This window comes from Chelonoidis abingdonii, chromosome 10 (genome assembly GCF_003597395.2).
Source record: "Chelonoidis abingdonii isolate Lonesome George chromosome 10, CheloAbing_2.0, whole genome shotgun sequence".
NCBI classification, from domain to species: Eukaryota; Metazoa; Chordata; order Testudines; family Testudinidae; genus Chelonoidis; species Chelonoidis abingdonii.
The window spans coordinates 71,295,768-71,323,647 of record NC_133778.1 but is presented as its reverse complement, the minus strand read 5'-3'; the positions used below and the strand labels follow the sequence as shown (position 1 = coordinate 71,323,647).

Below are 27,880 nucleotides of genomic sequence, written 5' to 3'. Positions count from 1 at the left end.
CTCTCAAATCCTGGTGCCCGGTCGCCTAAATGGAAGTGCCGTCCCTGGGGGTCGGCAACCTTTCAGAAATGCTGTGCCGAGTCTTCATTTATTCACTCTGATTTAAGGTTTCGCGTGTCAGTAATATATTTTAACATTTTTAGAAGGTCTCTTTCTATAAGTCCATAATATATAACTAAAGTATTGTTGTATTTCAAGTAAATAAGGTTTTTAAAATGTTTAAGAAGCTTCATTTAAAATTAAATTAAAATGCAGAGCCCCCCGGACCAGTGGGCAGACTGGGCAGTGAAGTGCCGCTGAAATCAGCCTCGTGCGCCGCTTTGGTGACAAGCCATAGGTTGCACCCTAAGCTTAAGGACAGTGGGAGCCATTCTGTGATGCAGATGACCCAAACATCATACTGATTCTGGGATCAAGGCACAGGGCGGCAGCAGGATGTTTGTGCCCTGGTGAAACTTCCACCTTGCGCCCTCCCGCACCCGAGCCACCCACCCGTAGCAGTTCTCTCCGCTCCGTCTGAGTGCGCCCCTCTTGGGCGTTCTCCGCCACCTCACCTTCTAGCACACGAATACTCCACCCCAGCTCACCCCATGACGACAAGCACCAAGCACCTGTGGCTGCTTCACTTCTCACCTCCCAGGCCTTTGCGGTGCCAATCAGCTTAGGCGCACAAGCTGGGAGGCGGAGAAGTGAAGCAGCCACGGCGTGCTCAGGAGGAGAACAGAGCAGGCGGTGAGCTGGACGAGAAGTTGCCGTGCATGCCCGCGCCCCCCCTTACTGCTGCAGGCGGCGCCTCCCGTGTCTCCTTGTCCCACTCCCTCCGCGTAAATGGACGCAACCAGGGAGCCGAAGATGTTCTGCGCTGTATTGCTGGCTGAAGAAATGGCGCCCTATCATATTATGCAACCTAGGCGAACGCCTAGGGTTGCCTATAAGGTTGCATCTGGCTCTCCGGCACAGTCAATAGTACCATCTGATATAGTGGTGACCGCTATGGTTAATAAGCACTGGTGGTCAATTAGTATTTTTGATTGGGGCCACTGAATACCTCCACATGGAGGCTCTTATGTCTCTTAATACAACTTCTTGTGAAAACATACTTGTGAGCCTCCAATTATAAACCTGTGAAAGATGCAGGACACTGAGATAAAGCCCTGCAGCAGCAGGGCCAGAACTCCCGCTCCCATCTGTCCTTAGTCACGACTATCCTTCCAAACACAGCATGTTAATAATCACATTAAAATCTCCGCTGGCAAGCTATTCTGCCCACCCACCAGCACACTGGAGTCCTGAACAAGTAATATACGAACTGCTTTGTTTGGACAGTTGCTAACTGGAGTTGGTTAATTAGAATTTTTTTTTTTTTGGAACTAAAGCAAATCCTTAAGGGAAAGGGGAAGAAGAATTGCAATGGAATTTGCAAATAGAGAAGAATGAACAACAAAGACAGGCCCAGATTTGAATGTCAAGCTTGAAGTGTCCTTTTAACTTCTCTCCTCAGGCTGGCTGCTCCTGTCCTCATGTTCCCTCTTTTAAATGAATTCTAACGTGATTGGAGGCTTTAGCCTAGAGCAGTTGAGCCTCAACCTTTCCAAATCTTCGTGTACCCCCTTTCAAGAGTGATTGTCGTTGCATACCCGCGAGGTTTCATCTCACTTAAAAACTGCTTGCTTACAAAATCAGACATAAAAATACAAAAAAGTGTCCCAATACACAATTACTGAAAATTGCTCACTTTCTCATTTTTACCAGACAATTATAAGAAATGCAGGGCAGCCGTATATAGAGCATGCATAAAACAAGTCATGGTGTTGTAGAAATTTTAGTTTGTACTGGATTTTGCTAGTGTTTTATATAGCGCTGTTACTAAACTACGAGCACTATCTAGAGAGTTGATGTAACCGCCTGGAGACTCTGCATCCCTGGTTGAGAACTACTGGCCTAGATTAGTTTTATTTCCATATTTTATTGCAAAACACAAACAGCCAAAACAACTTCCCTAAACCTCTAACCACATCCGCTCAAACTCGATAACTATTGATGTTAAATATTATTTATTTTAGATGTGTTAAAATAGCTCAGTACAACCAGTTTTTATCTGTATTAATTGTTACACGAATTCTGCTAACAAAATTTTAAAAATAAAAAAAAAAAAGTAAACAAAGATTCTCCTTCCTCAAACATAACAAAATGTAAATTGTGCACCAAACCTCAAACCTTTCATAACTTCCCAAAGAGAAACACTCAGCTGTGCTGGATCACTGAAGGCTTCAGAAAATTAAAATGGTTGACGAGCTAACAATTATAATACCTGAAGGCTGGTTTACAGTAAAAGTTGCCTCTGTAAATTCTGCACAAACATAAATATTTCTGGTTACCTTCCTTGTATCTGTAGTACTAAATTGCAGCCATAGGAATCCAAATGACAAGGAGTATTTGCTCCTGCTGAGCCAATCCACAATGTGCTCTCCTTTCCATTTCTTCCAGGGAAACCAAAATCAGACCACATTATATCCTGTTGCAGAGACAAAGTTATTGATGTGAGCGATGACATCTTATCATCCTTTGACTTCTGTGACCCTGTTCGCTTATGTTTCTCTTCTCTCATTACCCCTCTGATCACTCTTTCCTTTTCATCTTTTTTCTGTTCTCCTATTCCTCTCCAGACAGGAATCCCACAAGCCTCAATCCATGGCCTGTTCCCCGTCTCCCTCTAAATCTTATCGCTGGGTGATCTCCTGTGCCCTGATTCTCTATGCAGATGATTCAGAAATCTACCTCTCCATTCCTGCCCTGTCCCTATATATTTCTCCAACGCTAAGCTGAATTTCTTATTTGTTTTCCTAAACTCTCATCATCCTCCTGTCTCCATTCCTCTACCATCCCTCAGGCTCAGAATTCCTGGTTGAAAAATGTCAAAATCTGAAATTTCAACGAAAAAAAGGAATACCATTTTCATAAATTCTTCACTGTTTTATCAACGTGTTCCATGAGCTATGTGGCACCTTTGACTCCTCTCTCTTTCTTCCTAAACATCTTGTCACTACTTCCACCACGATTTCCAAAACATTCAGCCCTTCCTCTCTCTTCACTCCAGTGGCTAAAGTTTTTGTATCCTCCAGCCTCAATGTCTGAAAATTTCTCCTCCTTTTGTATAATGGGGCTAGTCCTGCTTCTGCATTTGCAGCTAGGGAGGCATCCTGGGCAGCTGACTCGATGCAGTTCTGCTGTAAAAGGAGATGGGGAAGGACAAAAGCATAACTGCTATGGAGGAGGGCAGCACAGGAATCCACCAGCGTTTGGAGCCTCCCATCCTCCTTTCTTTGGTGCAAAAGGCATATGAGGATACACAGCATGGTAGTGACCTATAATGCATGGGCTTGGGTGGCTTTCCCTTGGATGGTTCTCCCTCGTTTGGGGCAAAGGATTCCCATCTACACCTCCAGCCTGCCCCCCCAGACCAGAGCGCACCTAAATAGTCTGGCTAGCTTCTGGGCAGGGGATTTGTCCATTAGAAAATATTTATCCTGAGGCAGGCAATATTGTGTAATGGGTAGAGTCCTAAACAGAGACTTATGTGATCTGAGTGCTATTCCTAGCTCTGCCTCTGGCTTGTTGGATGGTTTTGAACAAGTCTGTGCCACAGTTTCCTCATCTGTAAAATGGGGATAATGATACCTCCTTTGTAAAGTGCTTTGAGATCTATAGATGAAAAGCAATATAGCTAGATAATAATTATTACTGCCATGATTCCATAGTCTGGAATCTTTCAAAATAAATGAGGTACTGTTGGAGACATCTTGATTTTAAACATATAATTAAAAAAATACAAAAGCCTAATAAATATTTGTCAAAATCAGCAAGAAATAAAAACGGAAAAACTGCTCACAGAGCTTTCCACAGACACAAAATTTAAAATCCAATATAACTATTTCAGTGATAAAGTTAGGTGTAATAACATCTCTGCCCTTTAATCTCACACCTAAATAGTTTCTGTGTTTTGTTACAATTTAAATGGAAAGATTGTGTGCACAATCAATATTAGATTTAAAAGAACTCTTTGAAAATGCTGAAGCCATAGTAAATACTTGAAGCGACTGTGGGTAAAACAGTTTTTAACCAATGAGCTGAAAAGAAATTGGTAAGATTACTGATATCTTGGCACAATGGCCTTCTTTTTTACAATAAAAAAGCTACAAAAAGAAGAAATGCCTCAGAGGTATTCCCACCATAACAGATGGCACATTACTTGTGAATTACATTTATTTCATTTTTTGCTTATAATGAAGTTAATCTGTATCCGTATATCACTTTAAAAGGTCTCATTTCTATTTAAACTTCATGCGTATATCTTGCTGCTGATTTATATCTCAAATGCTGTAATAAAATATCAACTGAACAAAAAAAATGTGAGATGCTAGATACTGCTCATAGATTAGAATAATAGAATCATTACCTTAACCCACACAACTGTAAATGATAAACAGTGCAATCTAAATTTCAAGCAACTTCTAAATGGCCCTATTAATCTCTATAAATAACAATGTAGTTAGCCTTCTTTTCTCCTTCAAGTCACCTTAGGTAAATCTAAATAAAATCTAAATGAAAAAGGTGTTAACATCAAATTCATAGAACAAGGGAGAATTACTACAAATAATACTTTTGGGTGGCACAGTAGTGCAGTAGTGCTTGACAAATCCTGTCAGTTTCTCATGGATGGCAGGATTTCACTCCCATGCCAGTACAGTCAGCATATGATAAGTAGATAAGATTCTTAGACTCCTAATTATGTACTTGTGTGGGTGGGATGGAAGTTGCTTCTCTCAAGAAAATTTCTTATTGACCCACTGAAATAACAGTTTTAGGATGTTCTGCATGTGGTTATTTTATGCAATTCTCCCAATCTTGTACCATAAACTAAAGGACCATTGGGGCAGTAATATATAGGGCCAAAATTCAAGGCAGTCATGTAGAGTCCGGGCAAGCGTGAAATGGTGCTAGAGCTTCAAATCTTGTTTAGCCAGAAAGAATTCCCCTCATGAATCATGCTGTAAACACCCCAACATTGAGAGTTATTCAACTCGTACTGTATTATTTATTAAGCACTGGCAATGTGTTTGACATGCTGTACAAGAGAGTGCAGGCAGAGAAGGCCTGGAGAAAACTTGCAACGTGTCCCAAAACTTTGGCTTGGATGCGTGCTCATCCTTTCAAGAATGGGCTACTCCAGTGTATTTTAGCACTTTCACGAATAGTAAGGACATAATCCTGCAAACACCTGTGCACTGGTCTTCAAGGATTATTTAATGAGGAACTATGTGCCTCCTGAGTCAGTATGCAGCTGAACAAAATGGCAGTGAAACTGTATATGGGCTTGATGCTGCAACTGGATCTATGCAGATGTGATCTTTGGGCCAGTGGAGCTGTACTGAAGTTAATGGAGCTGCACACAGGTGTAAGGGTCTTCCTGCTTTGATCCAACTGCAGCATCAGGACCTAGTAAACTATCACGCATGCCAATTGCTTATCATACTAGTGGAATAATCAAACCTTACACTCACATCTTAAAAAAAGAAAGCAGTGGAGGTTTTAAGCTGTAGAGGTCACATAAATGGCAATTCAAGGGCCTAATCCAAAGCCCACAAAAGTCAGTGGAAAGCCAGACACCCATTATCTTCAGTGGTGTCTAAATCAGATCCAAAATTATGGTGGCTGGGTGGGAGGAAGTAGTTACAGCTGCTTTAGACAACTTTTTTGTAACTCTTATAGTGCTGTGTTTTTATATGTCAAGAATTCCCCAAGCTTGAGATGGGTGCTCTTTGGTGTGATATTTTTGTTAGACTGAAATCAAAATAAACAGGTATCCAATAAACTGAAAAATTGGTCAAAGGAATAGAGAAGTGAAAAGGCTAGACAGATTTTAAAAACTATAATAAATCACTTACAATAATTAACCAACATCTTTAGGACATTTACCTGCATAATTCTGAGTTGAAGGTAAAGTTAACGGTTTACCTTGAAAATTTCTGTCTTGTCTTCAAATATCCTAGCAATATATTTGTAGTCAGCATAAGCCCAATATTTGGAGGAATCGTAACAACTGAATGGTCCAGAGACAGAAGTAGGCTGTCCAGAAGTCCAGGCCAAAAACTCTTCAAGTGTAGCTTCCACATAACTACATTTGGTTTCAAATTGAGGAGCTGGAGCAATATAAGAAAAGACAACATTACATGCATCCTGAACACAGCACTATAAAAACAGAGAGGCTGAAGCAGGTTAGCAGACGAAACAATAACTTTGTCTCAGCTTGGCCCACGGATTAAATGAAATATAGAAACCAAAGTGAAATTAGCTCAGTTGCCTCACCCCAACACACAACTGAAAACAGCCCACATTACCAAGCTCATGACTAATTTAACACACTTGACAGTCAGTCTGTCCTTTAATTGGTCTCTCTCCTTAAAGATTCTCTCACATTCCTCCCACCACCACCTTTACTGAGGCTTCTTTGATTTATGGAGCTGGACTCTAACTTTTCTCCTCTCATCTAAGGGAATAACTAAATCAGCACCATTTTACAGAAGCAGCAAATAGTGGATCCCTACACATGTCCAATAACCCATCTGATAGGCTGTCGCTATTTTTCAGCACTTATGGATAAAGCATCTTACAGCATCCTCTGCCAGCCATAAAAGATTCACTAGGACCATTACCTCAATTGAAGCAAGCATTCTTTCCTCAGGAATATATATACAAGATAGGTAATTTTTATGTATAATAATCTTATGGTATTATACCACAAAAAAAGGATTTAAAGTACTTCCACAAATGGGAGTCAGCTCGCAAGGCTGAATTCATTGAAGCTGACAGAATGGCTCTTTGGAAATTCAGTGAAAAACGCTCTGTATCTAACTGTTTGGGAAACATTTTTAAAAACTTTGTTCAGGATATAAAGTACAACCACAAAGATCTATGCGATAAAGGCCCTGAAGTAATCATTGTGCTAGGAGAAAAGGGATCATTAGCCCATATGTGCAGGGCTTCTGGCAAAAGGCTTGAATTTTGAGTCAAAATATCGCACAAATACACCCATCTCTCTGCACAAAATCCTGTTATGTTGATCTGTGTGTGCAGAGAATAGTGGCAAGAGGAAACATACAACAACAGAAGCAACCAAAATAAATAGGTGGATCAAGTCTAATTATTACAGACAACCCATATGGCCAAGTCAGTAAAGATGTGCGATTCATAGGGGATCATCAACTGAACTTGAGCTCCTCGCACGACGCTGTGGCCAAAAGGGTTAAAGCAATCCTTGGATGCATAAACAGGGGAATCTTGAGTCGGAGTTAGGGAAGTTATTATACCTCTGTATTTGGCTCCGGCCTGACTGCTGCTGGAATACTATGTCCAGTTGTGGGGTCCGCAGTTCAAAAAGGGTGTTGATAAATTGGAGAGGGTTCAGAGGACAGCCATGAGAATGATTAAATAAGAAAACATGCCTTATAATGATAGACTCAAGGACCACAATTAATGTCACTTAAGAAAGAGAAGGTTAAGGAGGTGGCTTGATTACATTCTATAAGCTACATGGGTAACAAATCTTTAATAATGGGCTCTTCAATCTAACAGAGAAAGGGATAACATGAGTCAATGGCTGGAAGTTGAAGCTAGACAAATTTAAAAAGGAAATAAGGTTTCATTTTTTAACAGTGAGAGCAATTAACCATTGGAAAACACTTATCAAGGGTTGTGGTGGATTCCCCGTCACTGACAATTTTAAAATCATGACTGGATGTTTTCCCAAAAGATCTGCTGTAGGAATTGTTTTGGGAAAGTTCTAGGACCTGTGTTATACAGGAGGTCAGACTAGATGCCCACAATGGTCCCTTCTGGCCTTGGAATGTATGAATAAAAAGCTGTTTTGTGTGGAGCTGCTGAAGAGGATGTTATCCAATCCCAAATCTGGGGTAGGCTGCAGTGCAGCCATGCTCTGGCTGCTATACCAGTCTTTAGTTTGAAATAATGTCCACAGTACTGCCATGCCTTGTACACTGGGATTCCTAGCCAATGGATTCATGTAACAGTGGAATCAGAGGCCCAATCCTGAACTTTTTCCTTCACACAAGTGTATTCAGAGCAGATATGGAGGTCACTTCCCCACTGCACAGGTCCCTTTGCATAGCCACTCTGCCTACAAACATATGCCCTGTGCAGGGGTATGATGGCAGTCCCACAGCACAAAAGCCTTTGAGTGGGCTCTGTGCTAATGGGTGAATTTGTCCCTTTGGGTGGGATTTTGCAAAGCACTCAATGTTGGCTAACTCTGCTCCCACTGAAGTCAATAGGGGATTTTTATCATTGACTTCAATAGGAGCAGAGTTAGGCCAATGGTGAGCATGTCTGAAAACCCTTAGCAAGTAAGATGGGAAAAAAAATAGAACTCGGTGGTTGTAGCAACTGTGTGAATCTGTTAAGTCACCACCATCGTCAGTCCTGTTAATCATACCATAAAGGTTGGCACCATTGCAGAACAGAGCATTGTAAGTCTTCACTGCACAGACGACGGAGGGTGAATCAGCATGAACACTGGTTTTACTATCATTGCCCTCTTGTCCCAGGAATATTCTGGTACACTATTTCAGGTCAAGGTCAAGTAGCAGGGGAAGGCCTACAGTGTTTTTGCTGCACCATAGTGCACATCACCTTTGGCCTGTCAGAGACCTTCGTTTCCCATCACAGCTAGTCGTGCCAGCTTCAGATATACTCCTCCAGAGTGTAAAATGAAAAATTACATACTGTACTATAACCATTATTGATGGAAAAAATTACTACAGGCTGCCTGAATGGCAACGAAACAGCAGTAATTTAACCTCGGACAACTTGTATGCAGCTGCTTAGTAAGGGAATCTTTTTATTCTTGCACAATAGTAAGAACTCTGGGGGAATTCCTCATTGCTCTGATTTTGCTATCAAGGCAATTCCCATATAGTCTCATACATTTGTTCTGATTTCCTTTGGGCAGGTGAACAGCTCTCTTAGGGCTTGTCTATACTACTACTTAAATCGATGTATCGCTCTGGGGTGTGAAAAAGCCAACCCCCAGAGCAATGTAAGTTAGATCGACTTAAAACAGCGTCTACACTCCGCTATGTCAACAGGAGACACTCTCCCACCGACCTAGCTTCCGTCTTTCATTGAGGTGGAGTAACAGAGCTACGGGAGAGCACTGTCCCATTGGCACAGCATGTCTTCCCCAGACACGCTCCAGCAGTAGTGAAGACAAGCCCTTACAAACTTTCACTGTCACCCTGTCATTTTCTACTGTAGTAGTGTTGATAGCAGCTCTCCGTCCAGCTTATTTTCAAGTTTATTAGCTAAGAATGTCAGATAAGCTTAGTATTTAGCAATATATAACTTGGCTTGGTGCTATATAAGGGCTTCCTCCAGAAATCACTTTTTCCTGCATAAGAATTGCATTGAAGACACAAGAACACCCCTCCCATCTTAAAATCTTATATCTGATTCATCCTATGTGTTGCAGTCCAATGCTACCTCCAAATATCCAGTCATTAATGCAGTGCACATCATTTCGCTAAAGGATAGGCTGATGTAAAACATATATAAAAGGTATCAGAACTATTGAAGGCAGTTCAATATCTGAATTATTTTGATGAGAACAAAGAGTGCTCATGACACTGCCTGTTTTATGAGATAAGACAGAAGCAACTATTTTAAAGTGAAGAAATAGGTTATTTCTAACTTTCCATGTATTTCACACAAAGCTTTATTTGGACAATTCCAACTATGAACAGTAAGTCCTGCAGACCATTGAAGACTGTTGCTTCTAGGCTGTAACTTCCTCAGGGCAGGGATCTTGGTTTAATTTAGATTTGGTTCAGCATCAATCACACTGTGGATAACGAATAACAACCAACAACAAAAACAAGTATTTAGAAAATTTAGAAAAATGGAGACGTCTACGGCAGCCTGCATGCAAGTGTCAGTGATCAGAACTGGAAAGCAAGAACACGAACAGGCTTCTGACTATGTAGTGACTGAAGACTGAAGAATTTTAAAAATGAGATCATTCTTAGACTGAACCAAACAATTCTAAACTGGGCTAACAATGCTGTGCATTGACAATATCTGAGTTTGATGCCTGTCACTGATCTCTCAATCCCTGCATTAGTGCCGTGAACTCAAACTTGCGAATAAGATGGAGTACTTTGTACAAACATCAGCTCACCTACCTGCTTAAGAACTGGCATTGACAGAAGGCTGAGAGGGGATGTAATTCTTCAAATATGTAAAAGGTTGTGATACAGAGATTAGTGATCAATTTTTCTCCATGTCCATTGAGGGTAGTACAAGAAGTAATTGTTGTAATTTGCAGCAAGAGAGATTTAGGTTAAATATTAGGAAAAACTTCCTAATTATAAGGATAGTTAAGCACTGAAATAGGATTACCTAAGGAGGTTGTAGAAACTCTGTCACTGTAGGGTTTTAAGAACAGGTTAGACAAATATCTATCACGGATGGTCTAGGTACATTTAATCCTGATTCAGTGCAAAGGGATAGACTAGATGACCTCTTGTGATCTCTTCCTGCCCTACATTTCTATGATTGTATGTTACCAACTGCTGTTCCATCCAAAAGGATGGCATCTGCAATGCAGGGCTTCTTAGCAGCAGTAGGGAAAATGCAATACCTGAAGGCTCCAATAAAGATGCATGGTTCCACCTTTTTATTTATTTTGATTTGCATTAAAAGAACAATGACAACCAAACCACCCTACCAAACATCCATCTATGCTTCTAGGGACCTTAATTATTTAAAATAATAATCCATGCAGAGAATAACTACTTAGCAGTATAACAAAGCGCGCACAGACTCACATACCAAAATTCAATAAAATAGCCAGGGATGTAATAGACCAAAGAATAGACCACCACATCCAGCATCCCATTATTACCCAAGCCCTCAGCCTTCCCCCAAACCCTTAGCAGATGGTGTCATGATTACAGGGCAAGCTGCGTTTCAGTTCCCTTCACAGGCCCCTTTAAGTGCACCCCTCACATGACAGGCTTGGCTTTCACCTCTCTTGAGGATGGAACCTCACAATTCAACTACTCTTGATCTCTGGGTTGCAGCTCCGCCGTTTCCCAACTGCGTAATACAATAGGCTCGGCTCTATTTGGCACCTGCAAGAAAACTTTTCTCTGGGAGCCTATGGCCCACAGTTGATTAATGGGATCCAAACCCAGCTTCTTCACATATTATTTATTCATCCAAAGGTATTGTAGCAAGCAGAGAAAAGGGTTAAAACAGTGGAAGTCTATATGTATTTTGTCTCACCTAAACTTTCCTTGCAAGTTTTGATAAGCTCCCCTCAGTCCACCTATCTCCATCTCTGGGGTGGGAGACAGAGACTGTGCAGCTACTTTCTCACCATCTCTCCACTGCAGTCAGGAGGTTAGGTTGCAGCAGATGTAGAAATATCCAAACTAGCTTTAATCTAGATGTATATACATGCTGCAACCACACTTCTGATTGCAGCACAGGCATATCCTATCAGAGACTAACCTTCCGCAGCTGCTACCTGCTCCCCACACCTTCCTCTAGGCAGCAGGCTTTAACGGTTTAATGTGCCTTTGATCCTAAACTCTGGCTTTGAGAAAATAAAGCTGTTAAATCTGGCTGGAGCCAGGCAGGTAGGCATTTCTTGATCAATAATCCCTCAACCACTCTTGGTATTCTCTCTGGATGCATCTTTGTCATTGTTTTATTCCCTGCTTGTTTTTTCCTAACAGCCTCCTTTGATATAACTTTGTGTAGTCCGACAGAATAATATCAGCAGGTAAACTGAGGCACCTATCCTATTCATACACACAATACAGATATCTAACTTGTTCTCCACATCTGGTCTGTGGAATATGCACTGAAGATCAGTTGGCAACTGGCTATTTCAGGCTAATGGGAAAAGCAAGTGCTGAGATAAGTGCTTGCCAGCAGCTCCCTCTCCTTTATACGGTTTGAGGGCCTCCACAAGCTATAGCTTTGACTGTGTTAGAAGGTAATAGGTGGTCTCTCAGGTAGGCAGATCCCAGGCCACTTAGGGCTTTATAGATCAAAATCACCATCTTAAACTCCTGCCAAAAACCAATAGGCAGCCAGTGCAGTTTAGAGTGATAATACTGTTGGCTTGCAACAAAATCCCCCTTTAAACAAGCGATTTGTCTCACTCTGAACCAGCTTCTGAACGGATTTCAGGTGTAACTCCAGGTTAAGCACATAGCATTAGTCTAATCTTGAGGCAAAGAACACAGACAATATCTATATCCGAAGTAAATGTTTGCAACCCTCTAGCCAGGCCTGGATGGAAAAAGTCATCCTGGCTGTTGTTATGCTGACCACTGATAGGATCATCTAACAACACCATTAAATTGCAAACTCAGGTGACTAATGGCAGATGAACACACTCAATCAGAGGGGCCAATATAATCTTTGGAGATTGCGGGAACTGTGGGATAGCTACCTACAGTGCAGTGCTCCGAAAGTCAACGCCAGCCTCGGTACTATGGACAAACTCCACCAGCTTAATGCACTTAGTGGGGACACACACAATTGACTGTCTAAAATCGATTTCTTAACAATCGACCTCTATAAAATCGACCTAATTTCGTAGTGTAGACGTACCCTTAGTTGGCTTATTTAACAAATTCTTACAATGTAATGCTTTCTGTTGCAACAAGATCCTCACTTAGCTACAGTACAACCCCAGAGGGGTCTACTCATTTTCTTAAAGACATTTACAACTTTTATTGCATATAACGGCGTGGTCCTGGACACAAAACTGATTTCCTAGAGACTGACTGTCACCAGGGATCAGCAATGAAGGGCAAGACATACGAGGGCTTTAATCTTAAAATATGAAAACGCTAACTTTTTTGAATCCCTGATGACTGAAAGTTGTTATACGAGGACTCTTATCATGTAAGCTGGCGTCAGTCCAATTCTTGACAAGTGTCACAACTGGAACTCTAGTTGCCAACCTCAAGAAAGATGCCTAAGATTTGACAGACACTGAGACTAAATTACCTTTTCATTCCTATTGGTGCTTCCTCCATGTTAAGGTGGAAGTACATTAACAGAGCATTGTGGAGAGCTTCACAGCCATTGCCTGTATTGTGCTAGTTTCCATTGGTATCAATATGGTACCATCTGTGAAATGGCGATAATAATAATAATGGTTGCTTAGATAGCACTTTTTATCAATAGATCTTAAAGAACTTTACAAATGAAGTCAGTGTCATTACCCCCATTTTACACATGGGGAAACTGAGGCACGGGGGAATGACTTGTTGAAAGTCACCCAGCACGTGGGTGGCATAGCCAGGAACAGACTAATACCCAGGTCTCCTGAGTATCAGTCCAATACTCTCACCACTAGTCCACATGTCAAAGGGGTGAAGTGAAGATTAATTCTTGTTTATAAAGTGGTTTGAAAATATAAAATGCTAAGCATTACATATCTGGCAGTTCTTGTATTCGACAGTAATCCAACATATACTTTGTCAATTCCATGGTTGTTAGTATCTCATTATACTTGTTACATACTTTTATCTTCCTGCTTTGACTCATTTAAAAAAAAAAAATTAAATCTTCCTAATTGATTAGCTAGTGTGTGAGACACTGCCCTCCACTGAACAGACTCAGAACCATTTAATTATGTCCTGTCTGGACCCGATTGTAACCACAGACAGTAGCCGCTAAAAGGCTGCTTCATTCCACTCTTCTCCCCACATAGGGGTAGAGCTTTGGTTCTGCCCTACCAACACAATGGCTAGTGCAGCTGCATCTTTGAGCTGGGGGTGTACGCTGGAGCAGGTATAGGGATGGAACAAAGCATATCGCCACCCCCTTAGTAGGGAGAAAGTAGGAGGCAGCCTGTGGCTTTGACTCACGATCTACTTTTCAGTCTGCTATTGAGGCAGTGTGTACATGGGGCTTTCGGCAAAGCCACAGTTGACTCAAGTCATATTCTTAGAGCAGGAGGTTCTGTGTTCTGTGCTCTATGCTGTCTTAAAGCTCTCAGTGGCTATGGCAAATGCTTTTAACAACACTTTGTACTTCTATAGTATCTTTTATCAGAGTATCTCAAAATGTTTTAACAAACAGTAATTAATTCTCATCTGTTTTACATTGAGTTTATCTCCATTATACAGATGAAGAAACAAACAGATTGGTTAATGGCATGATTTTCAAATATACTCAACCCGGCAGCTCCTATAGGGATGACAGTACAGATGCTCAACACCTCTGAACGTCAAAATCATCACCTACCATCTAAAACATCTAAGTGATTTAGGGATGACCACACAATAATTATGTAACAGAGCCAGGAAAGGAAACCAGGATTTGTGATTCTCAGAAGTCAGCTCTAATCCTGATCCAAATGTGAAGGGGGGGGGGGGGGGGGGGGGGAAAAAAAAAAAAAAAAGAGAGAGAGCCAGTGAGAGAGAAAGATGAGACATCACTGGCTAAAACAAACCCCCCATTTCATTCCTCACCCACAGTCTTTGTTAGATGTAATGTACCGTGAAAAGAACATTTGGCATGAAAGCACTGCAGAGGATTAAGGAGGACATTAAACAGAATTTCTAAATGTAACCTAATGCCATCTAAAATCCTACCTGTGTCCCTTTTCTTCATTCCCATCCTAAACCGTATTGTCCTTCCATCCAACACCTCCGAAAGATATTTAGCATTCCAGTGTAGTACTGGCCAATCGAAAACCATGTTACAAAACACTGCTGGTTGTTGTAGAGACATCACAATTTCCTTGGCTTTCTCTGGAGTAAAAGGTTTGACATCTTCACCTTTGGAAAGAAACAAACAGTTGTAGAGAGATGATTTCACACAGTGTGAAAAACACAAATTACTAATATCTCCATCCATGATGGCTGATTTTTTTCCTATGTACTTGTTATATTTGTTTAATGAAAATTATATTGGAATTCCAGAGAGGTCATTCCCTATCCTAAATTAGAATTTAAAGAGGCACATTAACACCCAGAATACAAAACATTGGTAATTATTTGATTTTCGGTTCCCTAATGTAGAATGTAGCCCAGTAGTTTAGAATTACTCTGAAAATTAAGAATTTTGTGATTTATGTCCAAAATTTAGAGAATATAAATTTTATAACTAACATTCCTTCTGTGAAGGGTTCCTTCTGAAAAGTGCAGCATACCGTCAGAGATGGCATACCGAGTGCCTAATGCATCTGATTTTAACCAGTGAATTAAACATTCCTTTCAGTACAATCACAACAGCAGATATCTCAAAAGATAGATATAGTTCTATTTTAAATTATTTTCACCTACAGGTTTTTAAAAGACAAAAACTGTACAAATTCAAGGACTATGCTAATCCCAGATTTCAATTTAGCCCTTAGTTGTGGAAAGATTTATATGCCCCCACTGAAACTGTCAAGCTGAAAAGTTGGTAACTTTGTATAAACTCGGCAGTTTTACAACAACTTCCCTTTAGGAACATGTTGAGAGGTAAAGTTTCTTTTAAAAAAAAAGATAACAGCTCCACAGTGTTGGGGCAGTGAACTACATTTCTGGATCATAAAAAACTATAAATTAATTTTACTACAGGTTAAAATTAATGAACTCATCCAGAATTTGTATCCACATAATGCAAAAAATTGAGGACTAACAAATTTGTTTTGTCACACCCAACCGTGCCAATTTCCTCCTCCTCTAACAAAAAAAAAATAAAAAAAAGAATAAAAAATTTTTTGGCCCAAATCATGGCCCATGCTGCACAGTGCCTAAGCATGTTATAAGGTGACCCCTTATTCCCTTGTGCTAGTTTCCCCTAGCGCCACTCCAAGTAAGGGAGGGTAAGCAGGATCTGCAGAGCCACTAGTTCTCCCATCACCACAGGTGTGTGTGGGAAGCAGTGGCGTCTTGGTTCTACACTCCCCACCCCTCCAGTATGTTAGGCAGCATAGTTGTGCCAGCATGCCAGAAGAGCTTGCACTAGGTAGAGTCCTAATGTAGTGTACTCTCTCCTCAGAGTGGCAGGGACACTGAGAAGGTAATAGTGACTGTGAAAGCGAGTCTCCCTTCACTCTGGGTTCATGACAGTGCAATGAAAGAGCCAACTATTATTAATTAATGAATAAATACTTTCACTGGTGTAGTGCCTCGAGGTTCCAATCACAGCCTGGCTCCCTATTATGCTACATATGGTACACACATATATGAAAAGATGATTCCTGCCCCAGTACAAAATAAGAGACAACATGTGGATAAAGCAAAAAGACAGGGGAAGCACAAAGTAACAGTGAGACAAGTCTGGCTCATGTAATAAACAAGCGGCCCAGCACACCTACTGTGTAACCATTTAAAAGGCATTTGTAGGGGAGTTTTAAAGGGGGACAGCGGAGTGGCCCGGGAGATTTTTACAAAGGGCAATTCCCATTCACAAGGTGTGGTCTGAGGGAAAGCACAAAGATGCCTGATGGAAAACTTGGCCAATAAGCAATAAATGCATGTACTGTGTTACTGTATTTCCCGTGGAATAAAAATTAAAGTATCCCATCAGAGGCACTGGTATTGAATAATTAATAATAACTGTGCAAATGATAAAAGTTCATTTTGTAAGTTTTTCTTGGGGAAGAGAAAAGTTTAGCAAAGATAAAAGTTCCTGGTCCATTGGGGACATTAGCAATGGTCAAACTGATGTGGACCTGACTGACAAAACAGAAAAGTAACATTACAAAGATACTGTTTCCAGTGGAAACCGAGATGTCAAAGAATGTAACTACCTGAATTCAAATTGCAGACTGCGTGATCACCAACATTAACCAAATGCCAGCTTTCCTCCATGAAAATTATACTGCTGTTGGCAAAGCCAGGAAAACCACAAATGCACTATGGGCTCAATCTTGCAAGGTGCTGAGCAGACTGGCCTCAAGTCAGCAAAGTGCTTAAACGTGAATACAGCAGACCCTCGCTAGAACACGCATCTTTATAGCACGAATTTGGTTATAGCGCGGGGCCACACATGGATCCCAAATGTAATTACCTTAATTGGAATCCATGGTAACGCGGTCCCTGTGTTAACGCGGGACCGCGCATGGCTCCAAAACCCCATGTTCTAGCGGGGGTCCGATGTAGTTCCATTGAAACCAGTGGGGCTGCTTGCTTGAAGTTAAGAATGTACTTAAGTGCTCTGCTGGGCTGGGGCCAGAGTGTTCAGAATCTTGTAGGATTAAAGATTTATTAAACGGGGGATTAACTGTTGTCAGTGAATTAAACTGATTACTTCAGGTCAGCCTGGGAAAATTTTCCAATATGCTTAAGTGAAAGTGACAGGAGCTTAACTTCCTGTTCAGCTGTCTCTTGAAAATGATACATTCTCCTAAATTACTTAGGCTGACCTATTGTGCCATATTTATAAATCTAGACCTCAAAAGTTAGTCATTTTCCCCTGATGCTTTCTTTATATAGGAAACCAGCCTTAAATTTAACAATGGATTTAGCATATTTATTTTTTACTTAAAGGTTTTAAGACATTATAATAAATTTAGGCCTTATATTTTGAACTCAGATTTTATTTTAAAACAGGTTTATTTTTAAAAAAGAAAAATTATTATAATTTAATTAACAAAATATAAAGATCCAATTTAAATAAAAGATTTTATTTTTTTATTTTCCTCAAAAAAAAGATTTTTATCCACCTAGAGAAAAATGGATAAATTCTATTTCTTCTCACAGTAGAGTTTAGACCAGTGGTTCTCAAATTTATGTACTGGTGACCCCTTTCACACGGCAAGCCTCTGATTGCAACCCCCCCATTAATTAAAAACATTTTTTTATATTTAATACTATTATAAATGCTGGAGGTGATGTGAGGTTTGGGGGTGGAGGCTGACAGCTCGCGGCTCCCCATGTAATAACCTCATGACCCCCTGCAATGGGAATAAATTAAGTTTTCGTACTTTATGGACGCACTGGTTCCTACTCCCACAGAGGCACTAAGCCTGGAACCGTCAAAGGAGACTAAGGGAGTTAGGAATTCAACTTTCATTGAGATTTAGAGTCCGAATTGCCTTTAGCTCTTTTGAAAATTCCAGCATGTAAAGTTTTAAGAATAAACTGCTCTATTCACTCACTTTAAATGATAAAAGTAATATTTTTAAAGATGGCTGCCATTTCTTAATTCAGGAGGTTTTTATAAGCTCTCCTCTTATAAGCAGAACAAAACTCGACATGGCATTGCTAAGAAAGAAGGTGAGGATAAGTCCTGGTCTTTGGCCTCACACACTCCACTACATTAATACCCAAGCATATGGAGGACTCATGGGGACCATGTGCCTTGCCATATGTTATCCCTTACACCAGAAAGCAGCAGCTCTGGGTTACCAAGCAATAGATTAATACCCATGGAAAAAGCAAGTTCAGGAAAAGTGTTCATCTGGGAGCACGATAGCAGATACTGGTGCGGTCACAAGCAAGCTGGCTATCTGGTTTGATTAACAGATTGCTACTCAGCATGTTTTTGCTGTGACACTAGGTCAAAGATTAAGGGTGAAGCTCAGACACTACTGGAGGGACAGATTGAACTCTGGAAGAGAGACTTTTTGAAAAATTATGCCACCCTAAACTGCTAATTCCTGGTGCAATTCATTGTGAAATAAAGCAGAGTTAGCCTTCCATGACTAGGCAGCTGTGCTGGTCGTATTTGTCTTTCAGCTTTTCAAACATACAGTAAAATAAAATTACTCCTAGTTAGGCTAAGTTTATCACCACACAGCTGTTCTTTTGCCTGGTCTGATTTTAAAAAGCCAGTAAAAGCCTGCAAAGTTTAATTTTTAAGGACATAAATCCAAAGAAACACAAACAATTTATGGCAGTTTTCTTGCTTGCAGGATTTTTTAAAATTGCATTTTAATGTGGAAACATCAGTTATATTGTACAGTTTAAGGAGCTCAACTGTTGGGATGTACTGCAGAAGCCTGTCTGTTTATAGAGACTTTCCCTGAAGGGGTGGGAAGATTCATTACAGTGTCCATACAGCCAACTGTTGATTTTGAGAGTCTTTCTAAACTGATTTATACATATACCTTGTGCTTTAGAGTCACTGAGATCTAGGGATGCCAGGTAGATCCTGGGATTAACTGCCAATATGACTATCTTGAAAGACAGCTTTTTGCAAGGCTTGTAAACAAGCAGTTCACAAGTCATTCAGATTAAGGATAGGTCTGTCACTGTGTGATGTCTTGAGAACAGACTCCTTAGAATTTTCCTTTCCAGGACCCAGAAATTATTACCCCAGCAGCACTCAAGTTAGACACTGTTCAAAAAATCCCCTCTTCTGTGGGTTGTTTAGATTCTTGGATAAGGGGCAAAGGAAATGAAGGCTGCAATTTATTCTTTTTCCTTCTGGACTACAGCTGGCATCCATAGGTTCATGTCAATTTGAACCACAGACTCTCATCATAGTCAACTCTCCATTAGGATGAACAGAAGAAGCATGAAGGATGAACAGAAAGGGTAGAAAGCTCTTCGGGTCTCATGGAGCAGGTCTGCAAGCTCCTGATCCTCCTGTGCAGGACAAAGAGGGGAGAATGATTCGATAACCCAAGATGTCTACAACAGTAGACGACAGCTATCTTGGGGACCTCTGGATGGGAATGCTGAGTGTCAAGAAAAGATCTTGTGCCAACTATGTCTTTCAGGGTCTTCCCTACATGTCCACTTGACAGCCTATAAAAGGAACAGAGATACAACTTAATGGAGAGTTCTGCTACTATTACTACAGAATAGCTAAGTCTCTTGGCTACCCAGCATTAAGAGGTACTGAGCTACATCATACAAAATACCTCACCTTCAGTTAGAAAGGGGTGGCCAACCTTTCTCCAATACGTCTCCTTGCCTAGGTGCCAACTCTGGGGCTGGAGCTACAGGCACCAACTTTCCAATGTGCCGGGGAGTGCTCAACCCCCAGCTCTGCCCCAGGCCCTGCCCCCATTCTATCCCTTCCCCCAAGGAGTGGGGGCGGGACCTGGGGCAGAGCAGGGGGTTGAGCACCCAGTAAGTTCAGGGATGCTTGTTTTGAGCTACACATATTGGAGCAACTCATGAGGATCAGTTTGGACCCGGAAGAGTTAATAATGGCAAAAACGGAACCAAAGAAGTCACCTAGTGCCCCTTCAAGCAGGCACCAAACTCTGTTATCTGGCGGTAAGAAGAAGGCATCAGCAAGAATGCTCGCACCGACAACCTCAGTGCTGACGGCCTCAACTCTCGAAAGTCGGTGCCTGTGTCTCCTTGAATCCTTGCACAAGCACATGGTGACTAGCTTCCATAGCCATTACATCACATCTCGCGGCAAGCACATTACTCAGTTTGGACTCAGAAACGGAAGTGTAAACAATGTGCTGCTGTGGAAATTTTTATCCATATTTTTCTTACACTATCTAACAATGGAAGGCAAGTGCAAACGGAAAAGAAAATATACAGATGAAAATCGAGGCTTCCAACAGGAATGGGAGAATAAGTACTTTTTCGTTGAATGTAATGGGAAGGCCATGTGTCTTCTTTGCCAGATGTGTATCTCTCAGTTCAAATCTTCAAACTTGCAGTGTCATTTCTCCTCGAGCCATGCACATATGGATCAAGAATTCCCATAAGGTTCTGAACTCCACACTTTAAAATTGAAAACTTTGAAAAAAACAAATGGATGTAGAACCCCAATTCTTCACCAGATTTTCCACCTGATAGCAAACTGTAACGTTAGCCTCCTATTATGTGGCCTGGCACATACCTTCAGAGTAGGGCTTTTTCGCACGGGCTGAGTCCATAAAAAACGTGCCTAACTGATGTGATTTCAATCCTGTCACCAGACAACAAGAATCTACAGAAGAAAATTTCTGGTCTGCAGCTTTCATGTCACGCAATAGAACGCAGAATCTCTGGCCTGAACGGTGACATTGAATCGCAACTGCACTTGCAACTTCAGCAGTGGGAATATTTGAAGATCACTTTGGACAAGTCATGCGATGCCCATGATAAACCTCAATTATCGGTATTTGCCCGCACAGTGTCTGACTACTGTGTTATAAGGGAAGAATTCCTCGATATCGTGTTACTAAGGCACAGAACTCATGGACAAGATCTAAAGTAGGCACTGATGTTGGTAAATGTAAAATACAACTTGCCTTTATAGAAGCTCACTGCCATTGCAACGGACAGAGCTCCATCCATGTGGAGATCTGCGAATGAATTAGTAGGACTTTGTAAGTCTGAGAGCTTTCATGGATTTTGGACATTTATTATTATTCAGTTGGGAGCAACTAGCATCTAAGAATCTCAAATATGATCATGTCATGAAACCTATCTTGCACACCGTGAATTTCATTTGCTTAAATGCACTCAATCACAGACAGTTTCAAAATCTAATTAAAGAACTGGATGAAGATGACTCCCCTGCGGATTTGCCATTTCAATGTGCAGTATGGTGGCTCTCGAGAGGTAAAGTTTTTTCTGTTTTTTTTTAGCTTCTGAAACCAGTAAAATTGTTTATGGAGGAGAAACACAGAATACTGCCCGAGTTTACAGATCCTGGGTGGGTTCTAGATTTGGCATTTCTTGCAGACATGCTGCTGCATTTGGATAAACTAAATGTGGACTTGCAAGGAAAATTCAGGTTGCTGTCTGATCTAGTGCAAGGTGTATTTGTGTTTATGAACAAACTGCAGTTGTTTCCCAGACAAATGCCTGAGGGACAGCTGACACACTTTCCCTCAATGCAACAACTTCAAGCCAGATCAAAAGAAGACGCAGCAGAATCCCTAAAATGGAGCACAACTAGGTATGCGAGCGTGATTAAAGATCATAAGGACAGTTTTGAGGAAAGATTCCAAGATTTGCAGCGGAAAAGACCTAAATCAGATTTCTGATTGACCCTTTTAGTGCTGAAGCCGATTTTCTGAAGCCCCCTTTAGTCACTGATGAAGCAACATCCCAGACCGAAATAACAGAACTTTTGGAAGATGACAGATTGAATTCTGCTCAGAAGACAGAGGGGATCCTTACTTTCTGAAAATCTGTACCAAAGGATAAATACCCCAAAATCAGAGGTGCAGCCGTAAAAGTAATCCTGATGTTTGCCTCAATCTATCGTTGTAGTTCTGTTTTCTTGACACTCAAACATGTGAAATCCAAGCTCTGATCCACTTTGACAGAGAACCACTTAAGAGAACTGCTGCTTGTGAGCACAACTAAACACAAATAAAACTTGAAGGGAATTGTTGAAAGCAAGGATTGCCAGAAGTCCCACTTAGTAAAAGGGTAAGTTTTTTATTATTAATTATACATTATAAATACATAAAATTTGCATTATCAAATTATATAATTATGTGTGTGCATATATACACACACACACACACACATACAGTCATTACATATTACTGTGGCTCTTTGGCAATGTACAATGGTAAATTCTGGCTCCTTCTCAGGCTCAGGGTGACCACTCCTGAATTAGAGCCAGTATGTTCTCAGCTCTCCTTTGGAGCGTTGCTATCTGGATAGGTACTGAAACACCTTCTCCATTCAGTAAAAAATCAGTCTGTGTACAGCAAATAAGCAATGATTTAATTAAAGCAAAACAAAAACTCCCTATGTCATTTTGTCCAGGAAGAGAGAGTGGGTGAGTTAGTTTTTTGGCAAAGGAAAAAGGGCCTCTTAGTGGCAAGAATTGGCTGGAGCTTGAAGCCTCAGAGAATAGTCTTGCAGGAAGCCCTTTTCTATTTAGGTAGTTTGTATGATTTGGTAAAATCCCCAGGAACAGAGAACTTGCTGTATCTTTGGAAGATCTTACTGTATTACACATCTGTATCATTATGGGCCAGAGATTGTTAGTAATTCCATGGGGAAAGGATGGGACAGTGGGAAGTGATCAGACAAATTCACTCAGGCTGTAACCTCCTCAGAGAGATACCCCTAACCTGGACAGGCTTGCATATACTGGTTCAGACTGGATTCTCTAGAGAACCAACAGACAAAGAAATGACTTTTGGATAAAAAGCCTAAGTTTAAACTGACTTGAGGCCTGCTTTCTGATCCACCAAACAGACAGGTCTTCTGTCCAAGGGAGGCCTCAATCCTTCCTGGGAAGGGTTGGAAGGACTTGAACTAGTCATGGGGGTGCTTGTTTTAAGCCAAGGTGGTTATGAACTTATAACCACAGAAATACCCCCAGGTGGGATCTGAAGGACTGATCACCTGCCAGAACCCTTGTTGGAGGTGGGGATGATCTCTGGTTAGTTTGTCAGCATGAGTTCAGGTTCTTTTGTTTGTTTGTTTTCTGTAATGCTTTCACCTTAAGCATAAATGTGCTTGCTTAGAAGGAGCTGTGTAGTAACTTATACCTATGGGCAATTGTGCTGCTTATAGTCTCTGAGGAGAAGGAACAGTAGCCCTACTTAGGCAGTCTGATTCGCTGGGGAATTCAGTGTAGGCAGCCTGGAAAAAAACCGAGTGAGAAGGGAGAGAGATGTGACAGCTGGGGAGCTGAACGACTGAGAGTGAGTGCCCTTGGTGGCCCATAGAGGAGGAATATTGGTGCAGTTGCCCTGATCTGTGACATTTGCATCAAGAGTCTTTGAGTGATCAGTCATTCTGGAATCTGAGGCTCCTGAAAGCTCCCTATATTCATTCAGTTTATCATTTTGCAGCATTATATCAATTCCCTCCATGGCTTCCTGAAGAGCTGTAGGCAATGAGGGTTGACAGGAGATATGAAGGTAGATTTTTTGCTTCACATTTTTGTTACCTCCTTCCTTCCTCTGGGCTGACTACAGCACCGTCAAGAGGAAAAATAAACATCTAAAGGTGCTGTGTTAGGATCTGTCAGGCTCTTTCCTGTGTAGCTCTTAACCAGGGGGAGGTCTCTGGTGTAGTCCTCTTCATGCCTCTTGGTAATTAGCAAGCAAAGTAGAATATTCATTTTTCAAAAAGTTCACCCAGGTCCAACAAATTATTTAATTCCTTATGTGAATTCATGGGCAGCACAGTATGTTAAGGCGGCTATCTACTCCAGGGAGACCATTATCAGCCAACTGCAAAGAATGTAGCCAGTAAATCCTGGCATGAAATAGAAGGTAAAACTTCTTAAGTATTCAGGTCATATCATACTACTTAATAAAATACTTATGTCACATTCAACTTTCACACAAAAAATATAATTGTTTCTGTCATGTGAAAAATAGGATAAAAGATCAGGTTTGAAAAGGCAAAGTTGTCTTAATCATGTACTACTTCATTTAAATTGTTTTATACTCCCTGGTGCATGTCAGTTGTTGTAAATAAATGTAGTGATTTTTTGCTTTATTAATTGTGTGGCTGTGAGCTATGGATAAATACTTCTTGCTCAGAACTGCAGGTATCTAACATGAAATCTTATTTTCAATGCAGAAAAACAAGTCACTCCTCTAAATTTTTATTCTTTATCTCCAAATAGGCACAATCCTAGAATACATGTGCTCATGTGAGTAAAGTTAAGCATATACTTGTAAGATCAAGGCCTTAATAATTGACAATAGCTTATTAAAACTGTCAGTTGATGCAAAATATGCCACTTGCTGCTTTTAAAAAGTTCCTTTCCTCTAATACCTCTGGTTTACCTTCAATTTTACTTAAACCCATTCCTAACTGCCAAATTCTATACTGATTTATACCCTGTGCAAACTCCTCACATTGCATCATGAGTAAATCAGTACATAATTTGGTCTTTGATAAGTAAAATTTATACAAAGGAAACAAAATGCCAGTAACACATCTTGGACATAGTATGCCACAAGCCACGGGGAAGCAGGCAGTGGAGATGCATGTTCCCTTTCAAGAGAGGAAACACTGAGACGGAGTCTTCTGCTGCCCAACTGTAATCTGATTAAAAAAGAGACAAGAGTATTAGCAAACTAATTTTTTCTATCGGGTCCAACAAATGATGTATCTTCAGCACAAAAGGTGAATGAATAATTTGTCCCACTTTTTGACTTTATACAAGACAGGTTTAGAAGCCAACCAAGAATCATACTTTGTCAAGTTTCAACTCAAATTCAATTACTGCAAGAAATTATATGATTTGACACAGATGTTTCGTATTGTTTGGAATGGCACTTCATTGCTGTTACGGTCCAAAATAACAATCTGCTAACTGAAAAGCCAATCATCTTTACAAGAGGTGTTTTAATGTAAAACAATGGATCCAGATTTTAGTACTGCGGAGGAGGTGAAAGGGTAGTGATGATTTCTGACAATCACTTTCTAGTCTCCCTGTGTTGCCAAGAGAAAAATCAGTTCTCAATTTCTGATATCAAATTTATTCTGAATACTGTGCAGCATTTGGGAATAAAGAGTTTAATACAGCAGGGAGTCTGCAGAAAAGAGGGTTTGATTAAAGTTGTTCAGAAGTTAAATGTACAGTCATTAAGAAGTTAAATGTGCTGTCATTAATGTAGAGTAATGTAAATTACAAGAATTCATTAGTGAACAGTAGTTGTCTCCTGTTTAAATAATGGAGTTTAACTGAGAGGGTTTAGAATTACCTTCAAAGGAAGGAGAACAAGTTCTATTGAAAATATTTGTAGAATAACCCCCATTACACTCCATTGCTTGCAAGTGTGTAAGAATTTATCATCCTAACTTCTTATAAAGAGGGGAAAAAATGATAAAGAGTTAAAGGACAATCCCAGGTATTTTGAATACAGTACTCTGGAAGTGCCAAGCCACTCAAGTCAACTAACCTCCATCTTCCTAAGTGCCTGGCAATCAGGGAAGGGCGGTTAAAAAGAGGGAATCCAAAATTCCTCAAAACCAAAGGTAAATGTAATGATCTGGGGAGGGGCTTATGCTTAAAATTTTTCTAATTACGCCCACAAGGTAAGTTTTATTTTTTTAAATAGTTACAGTAATCTGCACGTGATTACACTGGTCTGCAAAACAACAAACTATTTTATGGCAATAGGAGGCAGTTAAATATATATTAACAGGTGTGTAGTAAACAAGACACAAGAAGTCATTCTTCCGCTCTACTCTGCGCTGGTTAGGCCTCAACTGGAGTATTGTGTCCAGTTCTGGGCACCGCATTTCAAGAAAGATGTGGAGAAATAAGGTACAATAGACTTAAATGCTTTGGCTGGGCTTGACTTGACTAGATATCTGTTATCTCTTTGCGTTTAATAAAACAGCTAATCCGTTTCTCCTGTCTAACCCCCATTCCTTTTCCAGAGCTAGCAATGCTTCATTCACAACTTGTCATGCCTGCTAAAATATTAACTCATTTATCTAGGACTATTAATTGGAAACTGCTTTCAGAGTCTTCTCTCCTAACGAACATGTTAGTAGCTGTTTAGTAAGCAAGTGTTACTTTTAGGGGACTGGATCTCTGGGGTTTGGTAATGAGTGGGACCTACTGGCAAGGGTGGTTAAACACTGGAATAAATTGCCTAGGGAGGTTGTGGAATCTCCATCTCTGGAGATATTTCAGAGTAGGTTAGATAAATGTCTGTCAGGGATGGTCTAGACAGTATTTGGTCCTGCCATGAGGGCAGGGGACTGGACTCGATGACCTCTTGAGGTCCCTTCCAGTCCTAGAGTCTATGAATCTATGAATAAGATTTCAGGGCAGTACATGAGTGTTTAGATATGACCTCTCTGAGCATCAGTGAGAGTTCCGTGCTTAAACTGCCACTGATCTCTGCTATTAGTGGAGGAGTAGTGGAAGAGAGAAGAAATAGACCCCACTCACTACCAACAGCATCCTTGAAGAATCCTCTGCAAGTTACGCTGATGCAGAGTCTGAGGACATTCATCACCTGACCTACAGTTTGTTTTTCTTTCCTGGAAAAAAAAAGAATGAGAAGTACTTGTGGCACCTTAGAGACTAACAATATATACACACAGAGATATATATACACAGAGAACATGAAAAATGGGTGTTGCAGTTGGTATGGCAACACCCATTTTTTCCACGTTCTCTGTGTATTTATATATATTCCTACTGTATTTTCCACTGCATGCATCCAATGAAGTGGGTTTTAGCCCATGAAGCTTATGCTCAAATAAATCTGTTAGTCTTCAAGGTGCCACAAGTACTCCTCATTCTTTTTGCTGATACAAACTAACATAGCTACCACTCTGAAACCTGTTTCCTTGAAAAGTGATTCAAGTGATTAACTGAGAAACCAGTTTTGTGCTCAAGCTGAACTTTCATTGTTGCCAAGGAGAGGATACAGCTCCAGACTTCATATGGGGCATACTCATTTGGTCTAAAGAACAGCATTCAACAGATTTTTTGGTAACCTTTGTATATTTCTGTTTACTGTCTTTGGGAAACAGAATATTTAGAGGATCTGCAGAACTCACTGGACAGATGAATATTTATTTAGTTTTAGAGGGAAAAAATCATGGTCTTTGATCAAAAATCTCCAACATGATGTAAGGTGTGTGGGGGAGGCTGTGCTTTTTCTTTCTTTGCCTGCCACAAATCCACACCTTTGTCCTTTGGCACATAAATTACACCCACTTACATTGCTGCGAGAGTGATTTAGCAGCAAAGAAGTACCTTTCAAGTGCTTCTGCAGCACTTGTGTACCCCGATCACAACCCCGTATCTACTTTCTTCAAAGGTACAGGGTATTTAATGCTGTCAAGGTTCCTTCCCCACTCTGAACTTTAGGGTACAAATGTGGGGACCTGCATGGACACTTCTAAGCTTAATTACTAGCTTAGATCTGGTACACTGCCACCATCCAGAATTTCAGTGTCTGGAGCACTTTCTGTCCCCGCAAAAC

The 27,880-nt window shown here is 40.7% G+C and overlaps 1 protein-coding gene across 5 annotated transcripts in view; it reads right to left on the bottom strand.

Moving 5' to 3' along the window:
* The window catches only part of HSPBAP1 (HSPB1 associated protein 1), a 69,372-nt gene that overhangs the window by 30,539 nt on the left and 10,953 nt on the right, over positions 1 to 27,880 (bottom strand). For 4 of the 5 annotated variants that reach the window (XM_032763650.2, XM_032763649.2, XM_075070296.1 and 1 more), the window contains exons 2-4: positions 14,697 to 14,882; positions 6,016 to 6,200; positions 2,379 to 2,515 (exon numbers count right to left, since the gene is read on the bottom strand). In XM_032763650.2, coding sequence (XP_032619541.1) covers positions 2,379 to 2,515; positions 6,016 to 6,200; positions 14,697 to 14,882 — 508 coding nt within the window. The remainder of the gene's footprint in view (positions 1 to 2,378; positions 2,516 to 6,015; positions 6,201 to 14,696; positions 14,883 to 27,880) is intronic. The other variant, XM_032763651.2, reaches the window with a different exon arrangement.